The sequence below is a fragment of the Perca fluviatilis genome, chromosome 5, assembly GCF_010015445.1.
Source record: "Perca fluviatilis chromosome 5, GENO_Pfluv_1.0, whole genome shotgun sequence".
Lineage (NCBI taxonomy): Eukaryota > Metazoa > Chordata > Actinopteri > Perciformes > Percidae > Perca > Perca fluviatilis.
The window spans coordinates 11,980,407-12,002,674 of record NC_053116.1 but is presented as its reverse complement, the minus strand read 5'-3'; the positions used below and the strand labels follow the sequence as shown (position 1 = coordinate 12,002,674).

Genomic DNA, 22,268 nt, shown 5'->3' with positions numbered 1-22,268 from the left:
CGTAAGGCTTCTGGTGATTCCCACCCCTACTCCACAGTACAGCTGACATTAACGTACCAAACATAATGACATCCAGTTTTCTTACCTGGATTTCATCACATTTGATGAGCTTTTCAACTTCTGTCTGGCTGAGCAGCATGAACTCCTCATGCTGAACCACCTCGGAGAAATGCTTCTGGGAAAAGAGCTCGGCGGCCTGCATCAGGTCGAGGCAAGTGTGAGTTTCTGCAAAGTCTCGAATGCCCAGGCAGTTGGTGGGATCAAGCTGACCCTCCAAAAAATCACAACATGCTCTTTTTACCCCTGAGGAAAACAAAGAGATATTTGTATATACAGTAAACACACATGTATCATTCAAATTCAGCTGAATACAGATAGACGTGACTCTCATGTCAATCAACAACTCTTAATTTGAAAATGCCAAAGCCATTTCATTTCATAGCAGGGTTCATTAAAGGAGACATATCATGCTAATTTTAAGGTTCATACTTTTATTTTGGGCTTCTACTAGAGCAATGTTAAAAAAAACATTATTTACTATTTTCCGCCTTTAATGGACAGGACAGCTAGGTGAGAAAGGGGAGAGAGAGGGGGAAGACATGCAGGAAATCGTCACAGGTCGGACTCGAACCCTAGACCTCTGCGTCAAGGCATAAACCTCTATGTTAATGGCTTGTTGAATTCCATATTTTCTGATCCAGGCAGCCAACCCAAAATTGAACAATACGGCTGATAATTATTTATTACAATATCACTTTTTTAATAGTTCCCAGCAGTATATAACAAGAATTCCTGATAATATGATTAATTAAATGTATATGACTCGAGTAAGCAGTAAAAAATGGATGGATGGACCAACCAATTTAAAGTTTTTGCTAAAAATGATATTTGACAATGAACTTCCTAGGTGCTATAGCTAGCAGTAGTGACAGTGTTTGCCACAGTGTTTACCACAGGTCGGATGGTGCTGACTGAAACTAAAAAGAATTGAACCACCTCCTACAAAAACAATCCACTGTTGCAACAATCCAGATTTTAGTTTATAGGTGAAGAACGTCTCCCAACCGCCTGCAATCAGATACATAAACATTAAATAACTAGCATCACTGTCTGTTGCAGGCAAAATTAAATACTGTATTTAAGACTTTTGTAAATTAAAATTTCAACCTTTTTAATACTTTCTATGACCTTTTGATGTTGTTGAGGAAATTGAATGAATTGCTTTCTTAGAGTTTTCAAGATGCAGATACTCTCTGTTTATACTCACAACAATATCATCTGGCTTAAGCACACACACTTTTCCAATGAAGGTACAGCAGGCACTCCTAGAGTTACCTTTGAGCTGAAGTAAGCACGCTGCAGGAAGCAGTTCTTGTACGTTCTCCACTGTGACTAGCACTGTTTCTGTGTACACAAAGTCCAACAGGATCTCCATAGTCGCTGCAGTGAGCCCCTGAATGTCGACAAAAGATTTCCCCTTTTCTGCAAGCTGCAGAGTCACAAAAACAGAAACTATCAGATACAATGACAAGAAACGTATCATTGAGGGATTAGTTATATGCTGTAGCAATTCTTATAACTGTCTTGTCAACTGTGTCTTTTTAGTAAAGTCAAACACTGGCTTATCCTTCATATATGTCTATTATGTATAGTTTTGAAATCCTGATTGTCTATACTGTAATTTTACTCCTTGGTCTATTCTGTGCACACAACATCTATTTCCTGTCTCTCCGTCCTCCAACTGAGAAGGATCTTTAACCCTAACTCTAAGGACAGAGGGTGTCGTATGCTCTACAGATTGTAAAGTTTTTCTGATCGCTCCAACATTTTTAGCATTACCTCACTGGTGAACATGGCACAAAAGTAGTCGCTGCAGGCAGCCAAGACAATCCGGTGAGCTGGAAAATCTGTGTTCTCCACTCTCAGGGTGATATCACAGAGTGTGTTGCTCTTGCGAAGGGAGTTCATGGCATTGAGGATGGATTTGGCATGGGAGTTGGTCATGATGTCTTTGGGAGCCATGCTGCCTTGAGAATCTCTCAAGGATCTCAAACCACTCCAGGAATCTAAAAGAGACAAGCTTTGTTGAGAACGATGTTCAGGAGACACTTCTTTATAGTCACCCTTCACTACATAATTTGCACATGCAACATCCTTTGGTGAGTGAGTTTGTGTGTATGTGTGCATTAAATGGGTGTGTAATGTGTATGTGAGATTCAAACTGGTGTATGTAAAAATGCATTTTTACTGTTATGATGAGGTATTGGTGCTTAACCTGAGAATGTCCAATTTATGTGATTTCAAATTCATTCGAGAGGATAATATTATACTAATTTATGTTATTTATTTATCTGATAGCTGTAGTCAGCAGGTTAAGATGTATCATGCAAATGATATGGTAAACTAATAAATAGCCCTTTCTTCAGTTACAGGACTTTATATAACGTTATTTGTGCTAATAATTGAATGTTACTTTAGTGACATTATTGAATGCAGTAGTTTAACTTTTAATTACGTAATTTTGCATTGTGGTATTGCTAATGCAACTTACCGTTAAAAGATTTGAATACTTTTTCCACCACTGGGAGGCAATAACTATAGCTACACATTAGCAAGCAGCAGCCAACGACAGCTGAGGGCTAACGCCAACGCTAGACAACAACTAGGAAAACACAGGCATATAAAGTGAGCCGATGGCCAGAAGAAGACAACACATGAAGCGACACACAGAAGAACTTGTCAAGAATTTGAATAATACCTGTCGCAGCAGTAAAGCTGTATCAAAACGTCTAGCTAAGTTACGTTGCTAGCTACCGTTAGTAGCACCAAGTCCCTTGTCCCTGTTCCTGCTGTCAGTCACACTGTCTGGAGAAAAGCCACTGAACTACAGCTAATCCATGATGACCTCTGAAAAGTCACACTATGCACGGCCTTCTTGAAGACGCAAATGTTTAAAATGTTAAAATGAATTCCATATCGTCCCCGGTGCGAGTTTAAACCAGCTAGAATCTTTCGTTGACTAAACTGCAGCAGGTCACACTCACAGCAGCAGAGACTCCACAGATTGGACGTAAACAGACCATTACGTGAGTGTACGTGCGCGCTCCCGGAGACGGACGCGTCACGTTCCAGACACAAGATGCCTTCCGCGCGTCCTCGCTGGTCTATCTCTACAGCTGCCGTTGGAATAGTAAAGTGACTATTTCTTACAAATGAAGTTATATTCTGCTCTGATAAGGATATTTAAATACAGATTCACACCCGGAGAACACGGAGCGGATTATAATCTCTTAAAAAAAAAAAAAAAACACATTCTGCTCTTTAACAGCCATCGGCGGACGGCGGACGGCGGCTACACCGTGTAGGAGGAGCCAGCGGCGTGTTTCCGCTACACCAGGCCGAGAGAGTTAATCTATGCTGCCGTACTGAGAATTACAGGATATTGGTGGAACAGTTCGCAGCTATTGCGAGACACTGTTAGAGTACAAATTGTTTAATCACCGGGGAGCTGCGGTTGTCCATATCTGGGGAAAAAGAAGAGGAAGGAGTGGCAGCTGGACTGTCAGCAATGGAAGCCGAGTTTCGGGAAATCGATGACAACGGGAGTTGGAGCGCCATTTATCAGGTAGGACCTCCGGCAAAATCAAGGTGGAAATGGACTAGTGGTTAGTGAAGCTGCCACTTTTAGGCCAAATGATAGCGAATGCGCCTGCAGCGCGTAGCTACCATGTAATTTAGTTATAAGCCTTGTTCGTGTTCAGTTTAGTCCGTGTTCCGACTGCTCGGATCAATTCGATGATTGATGTGTATGCCTGGGTCTCAAGCAAGCAGCACATCCCATCAGTAAACGGTTACATTGACGTTACATACAAATTGTACATTTAGTCAGTGTAGAAATGAAGAAGTACTCTGATCTTTTGCTTAAGTAAAAGCAGCAATACCACAGTGTAAAAAGACTTACAAGTAAAAGTCCTGCATTCAAAATCTTAACTTTAGTAAAAGTACAAAAGTATTAAGTTAGCATTAACATATTCTTACGTTACCAAAAGTAAAAGTAGTCATTGTGAAGGGCAGAACGTCCCATTTCAGAACCATATGTATAATATCACTTGATTATAATTAGTGAGTCATTAATGTGTAAGCATCACTAATGTTGCAGCTTGTTAATGGGGGCTCATTTCAGCAACTTTATAACAGGCTACTGGGTATCTCAACCATAATTTATTAATTGGTTCATTTTTTTGTATTAATAATATCTGAAGTAACGAATGTTGGCTAAATAAATGTAGTGGAGTAGAAGTATAAAGTAGCATAAAATGGAAATACTTAAAAGTACAAGTACAAAACTGTACTTTAGGACAGTACTTGAGTAAATGTATTTAGTTATATTCCACCACTGCCTTTTGATTAACTTCTTTTCAATGGTTTGTCCACAGTTTATTGCACAACATATCTGTTAATTGCAGCTAAGTGTGAATCAGATGTTATTATTATATGTTTACTGTTTATTCAGACATGTGCGCTAACATGTTCAACACACACACACACACACACACACACCAATGACACTTTTAGGGAGTTGACAGTTTTTTTTAAATAAAGTAAGTAAGTGTCCCCCTTTCAATATTCTTTACACATGCCTATATTCTGTTTTAAAGCATCCAGCAGCCACGGCGACACATCCTGGATCCTGCACTGTTCATGTTATGTCAGACCTTTTAATGTCATGCAAATGTAATGTTTTTTTTTTTTTTTTATTCTGTCACAGGAGATTCGTCAGCAGTCATGTGAACTCCCTTGCAAGGTTGCCAAATTACCTGAAAACAAGAATCGGAATCGTTACAGAGATGTTAGCCCATGTAAGTTGCTGACTGAATGCAGTCTTGCATTTTTCAAATATTCCTTAAAATAGCTGACAGCTTTGTAATCTGCTATTTATGTTCAAACATCAGACAGTGGTGACTTATTATTCCTTAAAGTCACAGCAGCATCATGCTTGATTGAGTCTTCGGTTGAATGTTATACAAACATGCCAGCTAACTATGGCAAGCCATTTTAACATTTAATAACTAGACTGGATATGTATTGCAGATATCTGTAATTCAACTCTTCCTAGTCAAAAAGAACAATTCAGATATGCACAATGACATTCTTCCTATCTACAATTGCCATTTCAGATATCCACAACGTCATTCCTACTAGTACAAATGGCGTCACGTTTCCCATTCATGTGTATGGGGCTTTCAATTTCAGATATCCACAATGTTATTCTTCCTTTCCAGAATGAACAGATATCTGCAATACAATTATTACTAGGAAGAACTCCCATTTCAGATATACAATACAATTGTTACTAGTCAAAACTAAAGTGAGCCTTTATGGCATTCATTATTATCTTTTTGCTTAATCTGTTCGGTGACGTGTTTATTACAGGTCACGGGCAGACACGCATCAGACACTACTACGTCAGTTACTATTTCAGATATATAAAATTACATTCTGGATGGGAAGCATTACTATTATAGATATCCACAATTGTATTTTTCCTAGTAAAATTGCAGTTGTACCTATCCGTAATGACATTTTTACTAGTCAGAATGTATTCTGGATAGTCAAAATTCCAATATAGATGTCTCATTTTGGATATCTGACATTAGAGTTTTGACTAGTAATAATTCTGTTGCAGATAACTGGAATGTTCATTGTGGATATCTGAAATTGAAAGCCCCATACACATGAATGGGAAACGTGACGTCATTTGTACTAGTAGGAATGACGTTGTGGAAATCTGAAATGACAATTGTAGATAGGAAGAATGTCATTGTGCATATCTGAATTGTTCTTTTTGACTAGGAAGAGTTGAATTACGGATATCTGCAATACATATCCAGTCTAGCTATTAAATGTTTAAACTGCCAATTAATATTTGAAAACGATTTTTAGATATCTTTCATTTAGTTTTGACCAGTACAATCAAAGTTGTAGATATCTTGAAATACAATTTCTACTAGTAAAAATGTTACTGTGGAGTTCTTTAATTGCCATTCTAACTAGTGAGAATACAATTTTATTTTATGGGAATGTGGTTTGATTTAATGTTAAAACTGCTTGCCAAAAGCTAACTGCTGTTTGACCTCAGTCATTTCTTGAAATAACCCAACGTCAGTATTACACAATAGGCTGAGCGTTGCATCACTGTGGACGGACATAATAAAGGATGTGACTTCCAGTACATGACTTTTGCTCTCTGTTCAAGAGCTGCTTTATTACTGTGAATGTATTAAGGTTGTCAGGATGTACATGTAGGTAAAGCTACATGAGGCTGGCAACAATAACCATCTATACTTAAAAACCCATTTGTATTGGCTAGCTTTGATGTAATCTTCAATGACGTATAACAACATCCATGTAAATGTACCGGGGTTAGCTCAACGGTTTTTAATTTAATAATTTGCACCCGTATTCCTGACACAACTAGACACTGACAAATGATTTTTTTTTTTCTTTTTTAAAACATTAGTACAAAGTAAAGTTGCAATGAAAATACAAGAGAGAAGAAACTGTAGGAAATGGATCACACCAATTTGTCCGTACAATCTTTAACCAACGATAAAATCCACAAGTACACGTAAAGAGTTAGAGTTGATAAAAACATCGATTTTATTCACATTTTAAGTTTGATTTTAACAAATACTATATGTATTGTTATGACTGTGGTCATATTTGTGTATGGTCTGCTGTGTGTGTGTGCTGTGTGCCCTGTGTTTTTCTCTTTTGTTCTAATTGTATATGCAAATGAAGGTGTGCCGTAGCCGTCCTTTGAATTTATTCTCTCCCATATTAATCATACATTTTATTATTTAAAGCACTTTCTAAATATTGTCTAAGAAAGGCAACATATAAGTACATCTAACTGTTATTATATATCATTTATGTTCAGCCATCCTCGCAGGCACAATGGTTTTAACTACAGTGTCTGTGTCTTTTCATATAACTATTTGGCATAGTTCAGTGTTCAAAAAAGTGTTTCTGTAATATCACAATTCAACAGCTGAACAATGTGGTTTCCTCTTATTCACACTGACTAAGCTATGCAAATAGTTACTGTACTGTACTGTATATGTGCCATCAAGTGTGTGGAAAATATGAAAATCAATAACCTGAAACTTGTTCATGCCGTTTACTTTTTAACCAAAATGTTCTTTCAGTGGATATATCAACAAAAGTTGACATTATCCCTCTCGGTAATTAAAAGCTAACTCTCGGTTTTGTTCAAAGACCGACTCGTCACATGTTCTCAGCAGCTGTGTCGGTCTGATCTACAGTCCCCCGAGGGTTGTGACATGTTCAAAACAAAAGAGAATATTTTCATGTTTCTTTTTTTCCCTTTTCTCCTCAGTTGATCACAGCAGAATATATCTGCAGCTGGGTACGAATGACTACATTAATGCCAGCCTGATAACAGTAGAAGAGGCAAAGAGGAACTACATCCTCACTCAGGTAAGCAAGATTCAGGACAGATAATTCACACCTGTTATTTGTATGATATGTTTTGTAATTTATTTATTTGAACAGGGACAGTGCACAAAAAACATTAATAGATGTCTTGTGCCAGGTTGTAGCAAATTGCTACTTTCCGCCCGTAGTCCCTGAGCAGGTAGATGGCGCAATAAAATACAGACAAAGTATTTACAGTATACAATACAGATACATAAAGTCATAAAAACATAAGACATTATTGTCCCCCTATCCCATCCCATAAACACACAGTCATTTAGCACATCAATTCACCGGTGGGAGCAAGTCCGCTTTGTTAACAACCGATGCTTTGCTAAGCGTGAGAATGAGTGTAAGTTAGTGCATGAAATTAGCTCTGTAGGAAGAGTAATCCACTGATTTATAGCCACAAAGGAGAATGATGTCCTCCCAAATGCAGTTTTGCATTGTGGAAGACTACATTCGCCCCTTTATATTGGACAATATTTGTAATTGTGAACACCAACAAAGTATTGTGTCATTAGCATGGAAGTGGCTGAGAGTACTACCGGTGCTGTGACTTATACATGCAAAGACTTCACTATGATGTCGGAGGTTTTCCCCAAAAAATATACACGTATAGAATGAGACGAAGAGATTAAGCCTGCACTCATTGATAAATATGGCGTAGATAAAATAATAGAAACCTCTAAATAACACACCACAATTCAACAGCACCACAAACTTCATCCAAAGTGATCATAAAGTTGACATCTCTGATTAAAAACCTTCATGAAGGTAGGATTTATTGCAAGCATTAGTTTCAGCTAGCTGTACCCAATAAACTCTGTAAAGTGTGTAAATATTTAACAAATGGTTTATGAAAAATGTATGTAGTTGTAAGGAAATAAAGGTGCTTATTAGGGCTGAAACGATTCCTCGAGTAACTCGAAGAATTTGATTACTAAAAAACCTCAATGCAAAATGATTTGCCTCGACGCTCCGTTTAATCAGTGTTACCAACGTTGTATCGCTCACGGTGTTTCCGCACGGATGATTATTACTGTCGCACACCGGGCTGACGCTGCTCGCGACACATGCCATGAAGACTGATTACAAAATGAAGAAAGAGAGCGTAAATAGACAGAAAGTGTCCAAAGTTTGGAATCAGTTCAAACGTAATTAAAACAAAAACTCTGTACAGTGTGTCTACTGCGAAATCAAACTAGCTTACCACAATAATAGCACAGTGTCTATGCTTCAGCATCTCAACAGAAAACATTGAGTCTTAATCATCCATTCCACGAAGCGGACCCGACAAAAGTAAACCACATAGTCGTATGGACGATGAAACTACACCAAACACAACAACTACCAAAAACAAAATTAAACCAAAATATTGTATATTATTGCTCTTCAATTAAACAAAAGTATTTCTTATCCGATTAATCAATGGAATATTCGGTAGAATACTTGATAACTAAAATAATCGATAGCTGCAGCCCTAGTGCTTATTAATGTATTTGCCAATGACTAAATCCTCCTGTGGGCAGCTATAAGTTAAGGCTGGTGTATAAAAAATAATGACCGTAAAGTAAAATAGAGGTGTAATAATGTAAAATATTAATATCCTTCTAGAAGAAGTTATATAAAATGTCATTAAAGCTGTGTACAACTATGTTATAGTGTGCTATAAACCATTTATTTCATGTGTTAACAATACATCACTCACTACTGCTCATAAATCTCGGTGCTGTGTGTGACTCAGATTAGTGTATTTTATCAGCTATTCTCGTCTCTCATCTGGATTTTAGCAGCGGGACCGTAAGAGTAGTGAGTTGCCCCCTTGGTCATTAGTATACAACTGAATTTAATTTGGATGTGTGTTAAGACAGAATAATAAGTAACATCAACGATGTTTAATTTCTGGGATTGTTTACGTGCTGCCAGAAATTCTGCCGGATGTCCCTCCCCTTCCTCTTTCTTTGTGTTGTTCTAACCTCCGGTGGATTTCTGAGGACTATGGTAAACTGCTCCTCAGATCTCTGCAGGGTAAATCCAGACAGCTAGCTAGACTATCTGTCCAATCTGAGTTTTCTGTTGCACGACTAAAACTACTTTTAAATGTGTATTGATATTATATCGATATCGTGATATGAGACTAGATATTGTCTTAGATTTTGGATATCATAATATCGTAATATGGCATAAGTGTTATCTTTTCCTGGTTTTAAAGGCTGTATTACAGTAAAGTGATGTCAATTTCTGAACTTACCAGACTGTTGTAAGTGTTCTATTATTTGCCTTTACCCACTTAGTCATTATAGCCACATTACTGATGATTATTCATCAAAAATCTCATTGTGTAAATATCTTTTGGCAATGCGAGACTAAGTAACCGTAGACTGAGCATTTACTACATTTAACTCTTCTACTTCTTTTTATTTTTTTGAGAATAGTATGTTCAACGATATCAAATGCCTCGCTGAGATCTTTAAATAGATGCACTGTTCTTATTTAATTATACTAAGAATAAAATTCCCCCTTTAACATAACACTCATTCTTTTTTTTTCAGGGACCCCTTCCAAATACATGTGGCAACTTCTGGGAGATGGTGTGGGAGCAGAGGTCCCGCGGTGTGGTGATGCTGAACCGAGTCATAGAGAAAGGATCTGTAAGCAATGGCTTCTTTCCTTACAGTCAAGATGTCGCGTTTGCCCCAGTAACCTCACTGCTTTTCTCTTTCTGTTATGTCTAATGTGCACCTTCGTTTGGTTTTAGGTGAAATGTGCCCAATATTGGCCCCACAGAGAGGAGAGAGATGCTATCTTTGAAGATACCAATTTCAAGCTCACCCTCATCTCAGAGGACATCAAATCTTACTACACAGTCCGTCAGCTGGAGTTGGAAAATCTGTCTGTAAGTGCTTTCTCCTCTACTGTGTGTGTGTGTGTGTGTGTGTGTGTGTGTGTGTGTGTGTGTGTGTGTGTGTGTGTGTGTGTGTGTGTGTGTGTGTGTGTGTGTGTGTGTGTGTGTGTGTGTGTGTGTGTGTGTGTGTGTGTGTGTGTGTGTGTGTGTGTGACTAGACATGGTTTCCCCCTTTTTATACTCCGTGCCTGTGAGTCCTGGTCTCTACTTTGGTCTTTTAATTCTTCTTTGCATGTCTGATCTTCCTTTACAGACTCAAGAGACGCGTGAGATTTTACATTTTCACTACACCACTTGGCCTGACTTTGGGGTACCGGAGTCTCCTGCCTCCTTCCTTAACTTCCTGTTCAAGGTGCGGGAGTCGGGTTGTCTGAATTCAGACCAGGGACCAGTGGTGGTGCACTGCAGCGCCGGCATCGGACGCTCTGGGACCTTTTGTCTTGTGGACACCTGCCTCTTACTGGTTTGTACAGAGCTCTGCTATTGAGAAATCATGATGTCATATCTGTCTGTCTGTCTTTCTGCAAAAAATAGAATAACACAAAATGACTTGATCATTGTTGTCACTTAGAGCTGCAGAGATTAATCGATTAGTTGTCAACTATTAAATTCATCGCCAACTATATTGATAATTGGTTTGAGTCATTCTTTTCATGAAAAAAAAAGTAAAGATTCTCTTGATAGCAGCTTCTTAAATGTGAATATGTTCAAGTTTCTTTTCTCCTCTATGGCAGTAGACTGAATATCTTTGAGTTGTGGACACAAGTTGGTCAACACTGATCGACATTTTTCACGATTTTCTGACATTTTGTAGACCTAACAACTAAATCGATTCATCGAGAAATTAACAGACCGATTCATTGACATTGAAAATAATCTTAAATTGCCGTCCTATTGACTTAAAACTCCAGACTGTTATGTACTGACCTGTATCGTGTAGATGTCCATCCGTAAGGACCCGTCTTCAGTGAGTATTCGTGATGTGCTGCTGGAGATGCGACGCTATCGAATGGGCTTGATTCAGACCGCAGATCAACTTCGCTTCTCCTACCTTGCGGTCATTGAAGGTGCAAAGTACATCAAGGGAGATGCATCTCTGCAGGCAAGTCCTTCCCATCTACTCTGCTTGGTTACACTTTACTTGAAGGTAGCTACAGAAGAGTGACCTGACACTGTCATGAACGTGTCAGAAACATTTATGACATAACGCTTCTGTCATTATGTGTCATCCGGTTTTTGTCATGACAAGTTAGGGTTAGGGTTCATGTGTTCATGACAGTGTCATGTCACTCTTATGTAGATACAGTGCCTTGCGAAAGTATTCGGCCCCCTTGAACTTTTCGACCTTTTGCCACATTTCAGGCCTCAAACATAAAGATATAAAACTGTAATTTTTTGTGAAGAATCAACAACAAGTGGGACACAATCATGAAGTGGAACGAAATTTATTGGATATTTCAAACCTTTTAAACAAATAAAAAACTGAAATATTGGGCGTGCAAAATTATTCAGCCCCCTTAAGTTAATACTTTGTAGCGCCACCTTTTGCTGCGATTACAGCTGTAAGTCGCGCGGGTATGTCTATCAGTTTTGCACATCGATAGACTGACATTTTTGCCACATTCCCTTGCAAAACAGCTCGAGCTCAGTGAGGTTGGATGGAAGGCGTTTGTGAACAGCAGTTTTCAGTTCTTTCCACAGATTCTCGATTGGATTCAGGTCTGGACTTTGACTTGGCCATTCTAACACCTGGATATGTTTATTTGTGAACCATTCCATTGTAGATTTTGCTTTATGTTTTGGATCATCGTCTTGTTGGAAGACAAATCTCCGTCCCAGTCTCAGGTCTTTTGCAGACTCCATCAGGTTTTCTTCCAGAATGGTCCTGTATTTGGCTCCATCCATCTTCCCATCAATTTTAACCATCTTCCCTGTCCCTGCTGAAGAAAAGCAGGCCCAAACCATGATGCTGCCACCACCATGTTTGACAGTGGGGATGGTGTGTTCAGGGTGATGAGCTGTGTTGCTTTTACGCCAAACATAACGTTTTGCATTGTTGCCAAAAAGTTCGATTTTGGTTTCATCTGACCACAGCACCTTCTTCCACATGTTTGGTGTGTCTCCCAGGTGGCTTTTGGCAAACTTTAAACGACACTTTTTATGGATATCTTTAAGAAATGGCTTTCTTCTTGCCACTCTTCCATAAAGGCCAGATTTGTGCAGTATACGACTGATTGTTGTCCTATGGACAGAGTCTCCCGCCTCAGCTGTAGATCTCTGCAGTTCATCCAGAGTGATCATGGGCCTCTTGGCTGCATCTCTGATCAGTCTTCTCATTGTATGAGCTGAAAGTTTAGAGGGACGGCCGGGTCTTCGTAGATTTGTAGTGGTCTGATACTCCTTCCATTTCAATATTATCGCTTGCACAGTGCTCCTTGGGATGTTTAAAGCTTGGGAAATCTTTTTGTATCCAAATCCGGCTTTAAACTTCTCCACAACAGTATCTCGGACCTGCCTGGTGTGTTCCTTGTTCTTCATGATGCTCTCTGCGCTTTACACGGACCTCTGAGACTATCACAGAGCAGGTGCATTTATAAGGAGACTTGATTACACACAGCTGGATTCTATTTATCATCATTAGTCATTTAGGTCAACATTGGATCATTCAGAGATCCTCACTGAACTTCTGGAGAGAGTTTGCTGCACTGAAAGTAAAGGGGCTGAATAATTTTGCACGCCCACTTTTTCAGTTTTTTATTTGTTAAAAAAGTTTGAAATAGCCAATGAATTTCGTTCCACTTCATAATTGGGACCCACTTGTTGTTGATTCTTCACAAAAAATTACATTTTTATATCTTTATGTTTGAGGCCTGAAATGTGGCAAAAGGTCGAAACGTTCAAGGGGGCCGAATACTTTCGCAAGGCACTGTACCTTCAAGTAAAGTGTTACCTTCTGCTCTTTGTTCTTAAGGTACAAATGGTGTATCTTCTTTCAGATTAAGAAAATGCAAATGCAGAATTGGATCTATGTGCATCTGCCCATTGCACACAGTGCTCAAACTACTTAAACAACTATTTTGTATATATTTGTCTCTGTTTTGGTATGTATTGTTTGTTCTTATTAATGTTTAATATGTATGTATGTATGTATGTATGTATGTATGTATGTATGTATGTATGTATGTATGTATGTATGTATGTATGTATGCATGCATGCATGCATGCATGCATGCATGCATGCACCCAAGGCAAATTCCAATTAGTTCCACTACTGTGGCAATAAACTGCTTTCTGATTCTGATAAGACATGTTGCAAACCTACCAATTTGTTTTTATTTAAAGTATTTTTTTTGCAAATACTCAAAGGGATTTTGTTTTTTTCTCAAGGAGTGGAAAGAGCTCTCAAACGAGGAAGATGATCCTCCAGAGTTCACCCCTCCGCCTCCTCTTCCTCCTCCCAGAGACCCCCACAACTGCAAAGTTGAGCCATCCTTTTTCCCCGAAAATGTTAAGATCATTCAACAGATGGAGATCCACAGTCTGGGGTAATCATCCAAATAATGTTTTTGAAAGATTTAGTTTCAGTTTCTCACTCATCGGTAGATGAAAATATATATTTTTAAGAAGAACAGGAGTAGGTTGCACCAGCTATTTGTCAACCAGCTTGATGATGGTATAAGGAATACCTGACAAAACTTTAGTTATGACTTTGTTTTATTTAGAGGTGCTCACATGGAGAAACAGCAGCTTATCAATAACCATATTACCTTTCTGAACGTCTCATATTAGCAAGCAAAGTTTTGCTCCAGTTAGCTACACTGCTCTTACACTTGGCATTTACTGGACGTAAACCTTTATTAACAACTTTATGTAAGAAGTAGTTTGTGTGGTTTAACCCAATTTCATTTAGTTTTAATATAGCAGTATAACTAGGCTACGTTTTGAACTTCGAAAAGCTGGTACAACCAGCTCTAGAACAGTTTGTCACAGACACATCCAACTGTTCTATCCATCTAATACAACCAAACTACACCAAACTGCTTGGGGACATGACATTCTACTCTACTCTACACAGGACCTCACAAGAGTCGGCGCTGCGAAAGAGGAACATTGCCGCCCCCCAGCCTCCTCCTGCCGGTGCTGAGCAGCTCGATGACCACATGGGTATCGTAGATCATACCTCCAAAGCTCCAACCAAATCCCAGCAGCAGGAGACGGAGGAGGCAGCGGAGAAGCCAAAGGAAAGCCCTCCTGTGCCGGGGACTTGGTCCCCTCTACTAACCAACGTGTGCCTGTGCACGGCGCTGGCTCTCAGTGCTTACGTCTGTTATCGAGCCTGTTTCCACTGATGTCTGTCCTTCCTCCTCCTTTCTGTTCCTCCCTGTCTCTCCACTGATGTTGCAAAGTGGACTAGGCTTGCCAATCAGCCTGCTTTGACTTTGGTTTTACTCTGCGAGTGAGTGGATTATTTGGACTTCAGCAGATTCAGGTTCACCAGGGGTTGAGGTGTTGAGGGGTTGGCTGGTTGGGAATAACAAGCTTCCAATCCTCATTACCCACCCAACCATTCTTTCAATATGTCACCATGGATGCTCAGGGCCTCCGTTTTTCAGGTTTGACATCCCAAATATGTGTGCCGACTGAAACGCAGACTCAACAGACGATACGTGTCTGTTGAGGAAAAGGGTTTTGTTTTAGCTCCCCTGTTTTGTGAACCAGGATGAATGGCCTGTCAGCCAATATTTTACACGCGTCTCCTCTCTTATTTACTAAATGACACTTGTATGCGTTCTTCCATTTCATCCTTTACAGATATGTCCGTTAGGATTTCACCTTTTTCCCCCCCACCTTTTTCTTTCTTTTCCTGACACAAATTATCAGAAATCAAAGAGTCAGATTTTTGACCAAAAAAAATAAATAAAAAAATGCCAGTATGGGAGACACTTAAAATAAATCAAGTGTTATTTTGTTATGGGTCCATATTAAACCCAACAGTAAGGTGAAGTATGGGTTATGGGCAGCCCTGTGCCCACTAGATAAGAGATGCATGCTGGTGTGGGCATTGAATTATCTGTCCTCACTGGCGGCCTGTGTAGGTCTGCAGGAGGCATGCTAGTTGAGTACATACAGTATGTGTGTGTGTGTGTGTGTGTGTGTGTTTGTACATGTACATTTGCGTGAGTGGTAGTTAGTGGAGCTTTCTACTGATGCTTGAGTTAAATCTACTCAGTGAGAAATATTAATATAACATTTACAGTACGTCAAATATGAGATTTAGACTGAGTTGCCTCCTGGTAATTGATTCCCTCTGCGTTTTCTCTCCCTGGTGGCTCAACAGTGACAAAATGGTGCAGGGACAGGGTGGCATGTCCCATTCTCCATTAGCCTGGCATTCTCAAATTGATATTAGCTAAATCTTTTTTTTCAATAATTTTAATCAAGTTATAACACCTGGCTTTTACTTTTAACTGTTTTGGAGAACCTCTTTTTAGTCACAGTGGATACAAATGCGTGGAGGCTTTTCATGCCAAATGTGTAACATAGCCTGAATGCAACTGTTGTATAGTAATGTGGGTTCAGTTACACACAAGAATGCCAGCTTATTGAGACACAAAGTTAGCTAACCCCCAACTCTTTTCGCGAGCAATACAAATACTTAGTAATGTGTCACCCTTTACTTTATCAAACTCTTGAGTTTGAACAGGGAACCAGGGATTTTGAACAAACCAAAAATCAAACACCAGCACAGCGATGAAAACAATACACTGTAGTGATGATCCGTTTCCGTATCATGGCGTGGCCCTGAGCTGGCAATATTGTTTTGTATGATTTTTAAGTAAGTTTTTGTTTTTAGCATGCTGCATTTGTGAATCAACAGGTTGGTCCTGAGAAGAGATTAGCTAAGCTGCTAGCATTCAATTTACCTTTTGTGACTCAACAAAGTTCAGTACATGAGTTTGACAGCTGTACTTTTCTTTAGAATGTATTAAACGTCCTCAACAAGGACACACCCTTATTAGAGATATATTTTTTTCAAATCATGTTTCAGTGTGCTGATTTTTTTTTGAATTTTTTTTTGTTCTGCTTTAGCAAGGGATTAAATCTCAGCACCTGTGCAGCCATTGCACCAGGGTTTCCTGTTTTTGTTATACTTACGCTGAGCTCAAAAACATGTATTTTTTTATTTACAGTACATTTGTTGTTTTCCTTTTTAAATAAAAAAAACCAAATCTACTGTTTATTTGTTCTGGTTTTTGGAACAGATTTATAACCTCATTCTCAGTCTTACTTCTCGAACAATGACTATGGTAACTCGAAGAGCACTAAGAGTTAGCAAAAGTACTACAAAGACTGAATGTGTCACAGAATCACACTTTTTTTTTTTTTTTATAACTTTCATTATTCAGAGCTGCTCTGTCCCCACTAAAGGGGCTTTTTCACTTCTCAGTTTGTCATCACAGGTTGCTTCTAATCAGAGATACTATAACGATATCACTTCTAATGAAACCGCTTCATAGTCACAAACTGCGTGACTCAAAAACATGAATATCCTATTCATTTTTATCAAAACGGTTGCAGCTATTGTTGAATAATGTATAGTAGGAATGCAAGACAAGTATTTATAATAGGACCGTTGAAACCCAGGGACAATTCAAAATGCTTTGCATAAGGACGGAAGGAGAAAAACCATTAGACATAAAATAATATACCAGAACTACAGGTAGAGTGCAGTTAATAAGTAGGCCCAAATTCAGAAATACAAATAAAAGTGCTGTAGATAAATGTATCAATCAAATATACAAGAAAACAGCAGTTTTGAATTTAGATAAAAGTGTAGGTACAGTTATTAAGATCAATATGATTAAGAAGTTGGTTCCATCTTTGTTTTTGGTTCTGACTTGAGGTTCTACTAGCTGACTGCTTCTTCAACATCTAAAAGACCTACTGGGCTTCATGTTAAAGGATATCAGAGGTGTATTTTGGCCCATGGCCAATAAGTATTTTTTTTCTGATGCTTCATAGATCAGTTAAGCCATTAATTAGAACAAATCTGGGGTGCCAGTTTGTGAACAATCCATTGCAACGTGTTTATCCTCTCAATTTGGTAATAAAGCAGTTATACATGTTGATAATACTTGATCAGGGGTTTCTCACTTTCTTAGTCCATCATGTCTGCAGTTAGAAATGTTAAGAAGTCATTATTAAAGGGCAATATATTTATATATTATAGAATATATTTTGGTCCCTTGTCTGCAGCTCTTTTGTGGAAGTACGTGGTTAAACAGTTTAACCAGTCAACCCAAGAGTATTTCATTATTGGTGGTATATAATTGATCTGTAAAACATTAGTACATTATTTATTAAGAACTAGGAAGGCACTTTGAGATTGCAGACCTCCACCAAGGCATCTCACAATGTTAATGCAGTATGGATTTTCCCAGTCGGGAACTCATTTCGATCGATTATTCCGATATTACATGAATGCAGCACAAATGCCCTATTTCGCAATGTTAACAAAGTAAAAAATAATAATAATTTGTGTGTCCGCCCCGGGATTCGGATCTGCTCCAAAATGTAATTGCTTCTTCCTTGGCCCGTGCTACACCCTTCCACCAAGTTATATAAAAATCGGGCCAGTAGTTTTTCCTGTAATCCTGTTGGCCCTTTATAAAGGGTGCCAAAATATCTCCAGGATGTCAGGAAATCTTCCAGTCGGAGCGTCTTTTGTGCTCTCATGGTGCACTCTACATTTCCTTTGTCATGTTGAAGAACATGTATTATGAGTACTCAGTTGTGGAAAGTAACTAAGTACAGTATATTTACTCAAATACAATTTTGAGGTACTTTAAAGCCTACTTTTACTCTACTACATTTTGGAAGCCTATATTTTTTTTTACTCCACTACATTTATTTGACACTTCTAGTTAATTTGCAGATTCAGATTATTAATAAAAAAATATAAATCAACAAAAAAAATAGTACTCAATAATGCATCACTAATGATAATGCAGGGATATCTTTATTCTGAATGGGCGCATTGCAACTTTTACTTGTATCTTTACACTGCGTTATTGCTACTTCTACTTACCCGAAAGATCAGAGTACTTCTTCGACTACAGTGAGTACTGACCATTCTCTGTATCCAGAGGGTCTGGGTGAAGTGTTTGGAAACCACCACCAGGTGGCGCGGTTGGACTGTACAACTATCGGTGAACATGGAGCCTTGGCTTTTATTGCAGGCCACTCTTTCCTGTTTTCTGTATTGAACCTGGGTTTGCTCTCCAAATTGAATTACTTAATTACTTTTATTTACAGTAAACGAGAGTCGGGGGAGTGTTCCACTATTGGCAGAACATACACTGCCTTTGGTTTTTAATGGGAAAGTGATGCTGCATGCCACAAATATTGCTCCGACTTTATTCAATTTCAAATTGCTTCCAAATACACAATGAGTATTTTTCATGAAATACTTTAAATCCTAATATCAATTCTGGCCACACTCGCCACTGGCATTACTGATGTAAAATTGTTTCTATACAGTTTGTTGTGAAAACACACAGTTCCTTTTAATACACACAACTTGAATGTCCAAAACTGTTTTACTAAACAAAACCCAAGAATGATTTTAGGTTCGTTTTAGTGTAAAAGATCACAACAATAATGATCAGTGAACACTAAAGGAAGGAAGAACATGTCTTGAGACACATGCATTGCTTGAGTAAACTCCACCACACTGATATAGTACAGATGATTTGGCAACAGTCTTGGCTAGAACTTCCTGTTTGGGAAATAGGAGGCAGGCACTGGTACGTACGTGCTGCACAGGAATGCAACTTACACAGAGTGAGTAATAGCACTCCCAACCACCGCTCTCTGCTGACGTCAAGCCAGCAGGCAAGCTAGAACAGGCTGCACTCGTCTGCAGTAGGAAAACTACAATCAAGGTGTGACTGACAGCCGGAAGTCATCTTAAAGCCACAGTTGTTTCTTTTGAAACTTCAGTCAGTCTGATCTGACAGTGCTGTCATGACTCAGGCTGTTTGTGGTGAAGGGTTATTTTGTTGCTTAACTAATTATAAATGTCATTTTGAATGTATATCGTATCAATATATGTCATCTACCAAAGCCTACACATTTGAATGTTTGTGACTTGGGTGAGAAATGAAAGCTCTTAGATGAGAATATGACAGCTCTGAGAAATGTGACTTGTACAAATGTCAAAAGTGCACTCTCTGTTGTCCTACAGTGCCTCCTTACTCAGCCTAATTGTGCATAATGCTGACTCCACATTCAGAATCGACTTAAAATGATATCTACCCTGCCCTGCTGACTCTTCCAGCATGTGTCCTCAGTTTAGTTATTAACCTGGAACTTCCCAATAGCTGGCCAGCTGTGAGGGTGGGACGATCTTTGACTGTAAGTCTCTTTTGTAGCCTGTAGATTATTTCCACAAGGGAGCCAAGCCGGCATCAGGAAATTCCTGAATGCGAGGGGAGTCAGGTCTTTCCAAGTGTGACTCTGCAAAGTCTGAGTCACCCACACACACACACACACACACACACACACACACACACACACACACACACACACACACACACACACACACACACACACACACACACACACACACACCAGCGTCGTACAATAGAAGCTTGATAGGAGGAAGTATGAGTACACTGTCAGGTGTACCATGTCTCTTCATGCCCTTATCATTTCAAAACTTACAAAAGACAGGGGAGTGTCTTGCACTACATTTGAGTAACGTATTTCCAGTTCATGCTACTTTATACTTCTACTCCACTACATTTCAGAGGGAAATATTGTACTTTTTTACTCCATTGAAATTATCTGACAGCTTACAGTAAGCCTACTAGTTACTTTTCAGATTCATATTTTAAACACAAGCTTATAAAATACAACATGTTAACGGAATAATTCGACATATTCAGCATTATGCTTATTTGCTTTCTTGCCGAAAGTTATATAAGAACATAAATGCCACTCTCATGTCTAATATGAAGCTTTACAACCAGCAGCTGGTTAGTATAGCTTAGCATAAAGACTGGAAACAGGGGGAAACAGCTAGCCTTGGCTCTGTTCAAAGGTGAAAAAAAATCCACCTACCAGCACCTCTGAAGCTCACTAATTAACAAAGTACATTTCTTTTGGACAGTCAAGCTACCTGTTTCCCACTGTTTCCAGTCATTGTGCTAAGCTAAGCTAACTGGTAGTTAGTTGTAGGTTCATATTTAGCATGCAGACATGAGAGTGGTATGAATCTTCTCAAAAAGCAGTGTCTAGTTCAGTGGTTCCCAAACCTTTTCACGTGTAGGACCCCTAAACTGACACAAATTAGACTAAAGACCCCTGTTTGATAAGAGTTTTGCTTTTAGATTAAAATTTTTATTACAGAAAGTGTATGAAACCCATGACCAAAATAGTCATGCATTCTGCCAATGTGTTTGTGGAATTTTAGTAAAAATAAACAATTTCCCTTTTTGCTTGGCCCCCCCTGGAACCTCATCAAGGACCCCTGGCGGTCCCCGGACCCCACTTTGGGAACCACTGGTCAGTTGGGGCCGCTTGTCAGCCCTCTAAACATCTCAGATGGCTTCATTCAAAGAACTGTTCTAGGACCAAAAGAGGTTTAACTATTAAACGTGTGGCCAAACTTTGTTCTTTCTTCCTTCTTTTCCCATTAATCATCGCACGGCCCTTTAAATTACTTTGAGACCCTTTAGAGGGGCCTGACCAGTGGACTAAACTACCGAACTGTATACCTTAAGTAAAAGAAGCTTCATCTAAAACAGTTACTACAGTAAAATGCTACTTAGGTATTAATGCTTCAATATTAACAATCTAACAATGTGATAATATATCAGTCACAGAGGCCATTTTTATGCAACACAAGTACTTTCACTTGTGCATATCGCCGATAATACCTTGGTTCTGTAAGTATGACTTTAAAAGCAGGACTTTCTACTACTTGTAGTAGAGTATTTTTAAATTGTTGTATTGGTACTTCAGGAAAGGATCTGAGGACCAAATGACTTAAATGGGGGGGAAAAAACTCTGTGTTGTTCTCATTAAACTGCAGCCTGTCTGTCAGAAGCTGATGTTTTTTTTTGTGTTACGTGTGTTGAGACACTCACCCGTGAGCAGTTCCTCTTCCTGTTCCTGTCACCATGGCTGCTGCTGTTGAGGACCAACCGTCAAGATGCAGACATCGATTTGACATGTGGTACCTCGACTGTCATAGGCTCAGTTCATGCATGTAGGTCACAGAGTAAATACTAAGAGGCTGGAGCCGGTGCTTCCCCCTTAGTGCGCTTCAAAGCTCCCGCATCCTTCCTCTTGTCGAACGCAGCAAGGAGTGATGACGTTAAAGACATATGGTCCATATGTAAACAAAGCTGGCTGACCTGCCTGTCTCACCACAGATGTCACCACTGTGTTCATTTGGTTACAGTGAACACAGTGTTGTTGTTGATGTTTGTCTTCTTCATAGCAACTCTGGAAAAAAAAGATGACACATTGATGCACCACCGAGTCTGTGACAGACTTACACACATGAATGTCAATGATTGTGTGTTTATGACACATTTCAACAAGTTTATGAAATTAGGTGAAAGGTAAGATGTGAACGTGAAGACGGCCACATATTTAAACTAGTGTGGGTGGAATGTTTTCATGGCTGCCACTATCGATAACGCATCCTACTTCCTGTTGAGTAATTTGTACATGTCAAAGCCCACACATGACTACTACTATAATATGTCAAGGCATCTGAGATTTCACAAGTGTACAGCTGAGAATTTACTGTACATTTTATTGTTTTACTTTTCAGCAGCTTGTCAACAAA

The 22,268-nt window shown here is 39.0% G+C and overlaps 2 protein-coding genes across 6 annotated transcripts in view; one reads left to right on the top strand and one right to left on the bottom strand.

Moving 5' to 3' along the window:
* The window catches only part of klhl12 (kelch-like family member 12), a 29,141-nt gene extending 7,250 nt beyond the window's left edge, over positions 1–21,891 (bottom strand). The window contains exons 1-5 of one of the 5 annotated variants that reach the window (XM_039800840.1): positions 2,759–3,109; positions 2,552–2,662; positions 1,840–2,066; positions 1,336–1,489; positions 86–303 (exon numbers count right to left, since the gene is read on the bottom strand). In XM_039800840.1, the coding sequence (XP_039656774.1) occupies positions 86–303; positions 1,336–1,489; positions 1,840–2,066; positions 2,552–2,609 (657 nt within the window). In that variant the 5' untranslated portion in view covers positions 2,610–2,662; positions 2,759–3,109. Of the gene's footprint in view, positions 1–85; positions 304–1,335; positions 1,490–1,839; positions 2,067–2,551; positions 2,663–2,758; positions 3,140–21,558 lie in introns of those variants that run through there. The other 4 variants (XM_039800836.1, XM_039800839.1, XM_039800841.1 and 1 more) reach the window with 4 other exon arrangements.
* On the top strand, positions 3,230–16,265 carry LOC120559249 (tyrosine-protein phosphatase non-receptor type 1-like). The gene is made up of 9 exons (XM_039800845.1): positions 3,230–3,625; positions 4,769–4,859; positions 7,400–7,500; positions 10,053–10,151; positions 10,259–10,396; positions 10,659–10,868; positions 11,346–11,507; positions 13,793–13,950; positions 14,481–16,265. Exons 1-9 carry the CDS (start codon positions 3,569–3,571, stop codon positions 14,752–14,754), a joined length of 1,290 nt encoding a protein of 429 aa, XP_039656779.1. The 5' UTR covers positions 3,230–3,568; the 3' UTR covers positions 14,755–16,265.
* Positions 21,892–22,268: the final 377 nt, after the last annotated feature.

Coding starts and splice junctions, on each gene's coding strand:
- LOC120559249 (XM_039800845.1), top strand. CDS start 3,569: ATGGAAGCCGAGTTTCGGGAAATCGATGACAACGGGAGTTGGAGCGCC. Junction 7,501..10,052: donor GGAACTACATCCTCACTCAG/GTAAGCAAGATT, acceptor TTTTTTTTTCAG/GGACCCCTTCCAAATACATG. Junction 10,397..10,658: donor TGGAGTTGGAAAATCTGTCT/GTAAGTGCTTTC, acceptor CTTCCTTTACAG/ACTCAAGAGACGCGTGAGAT.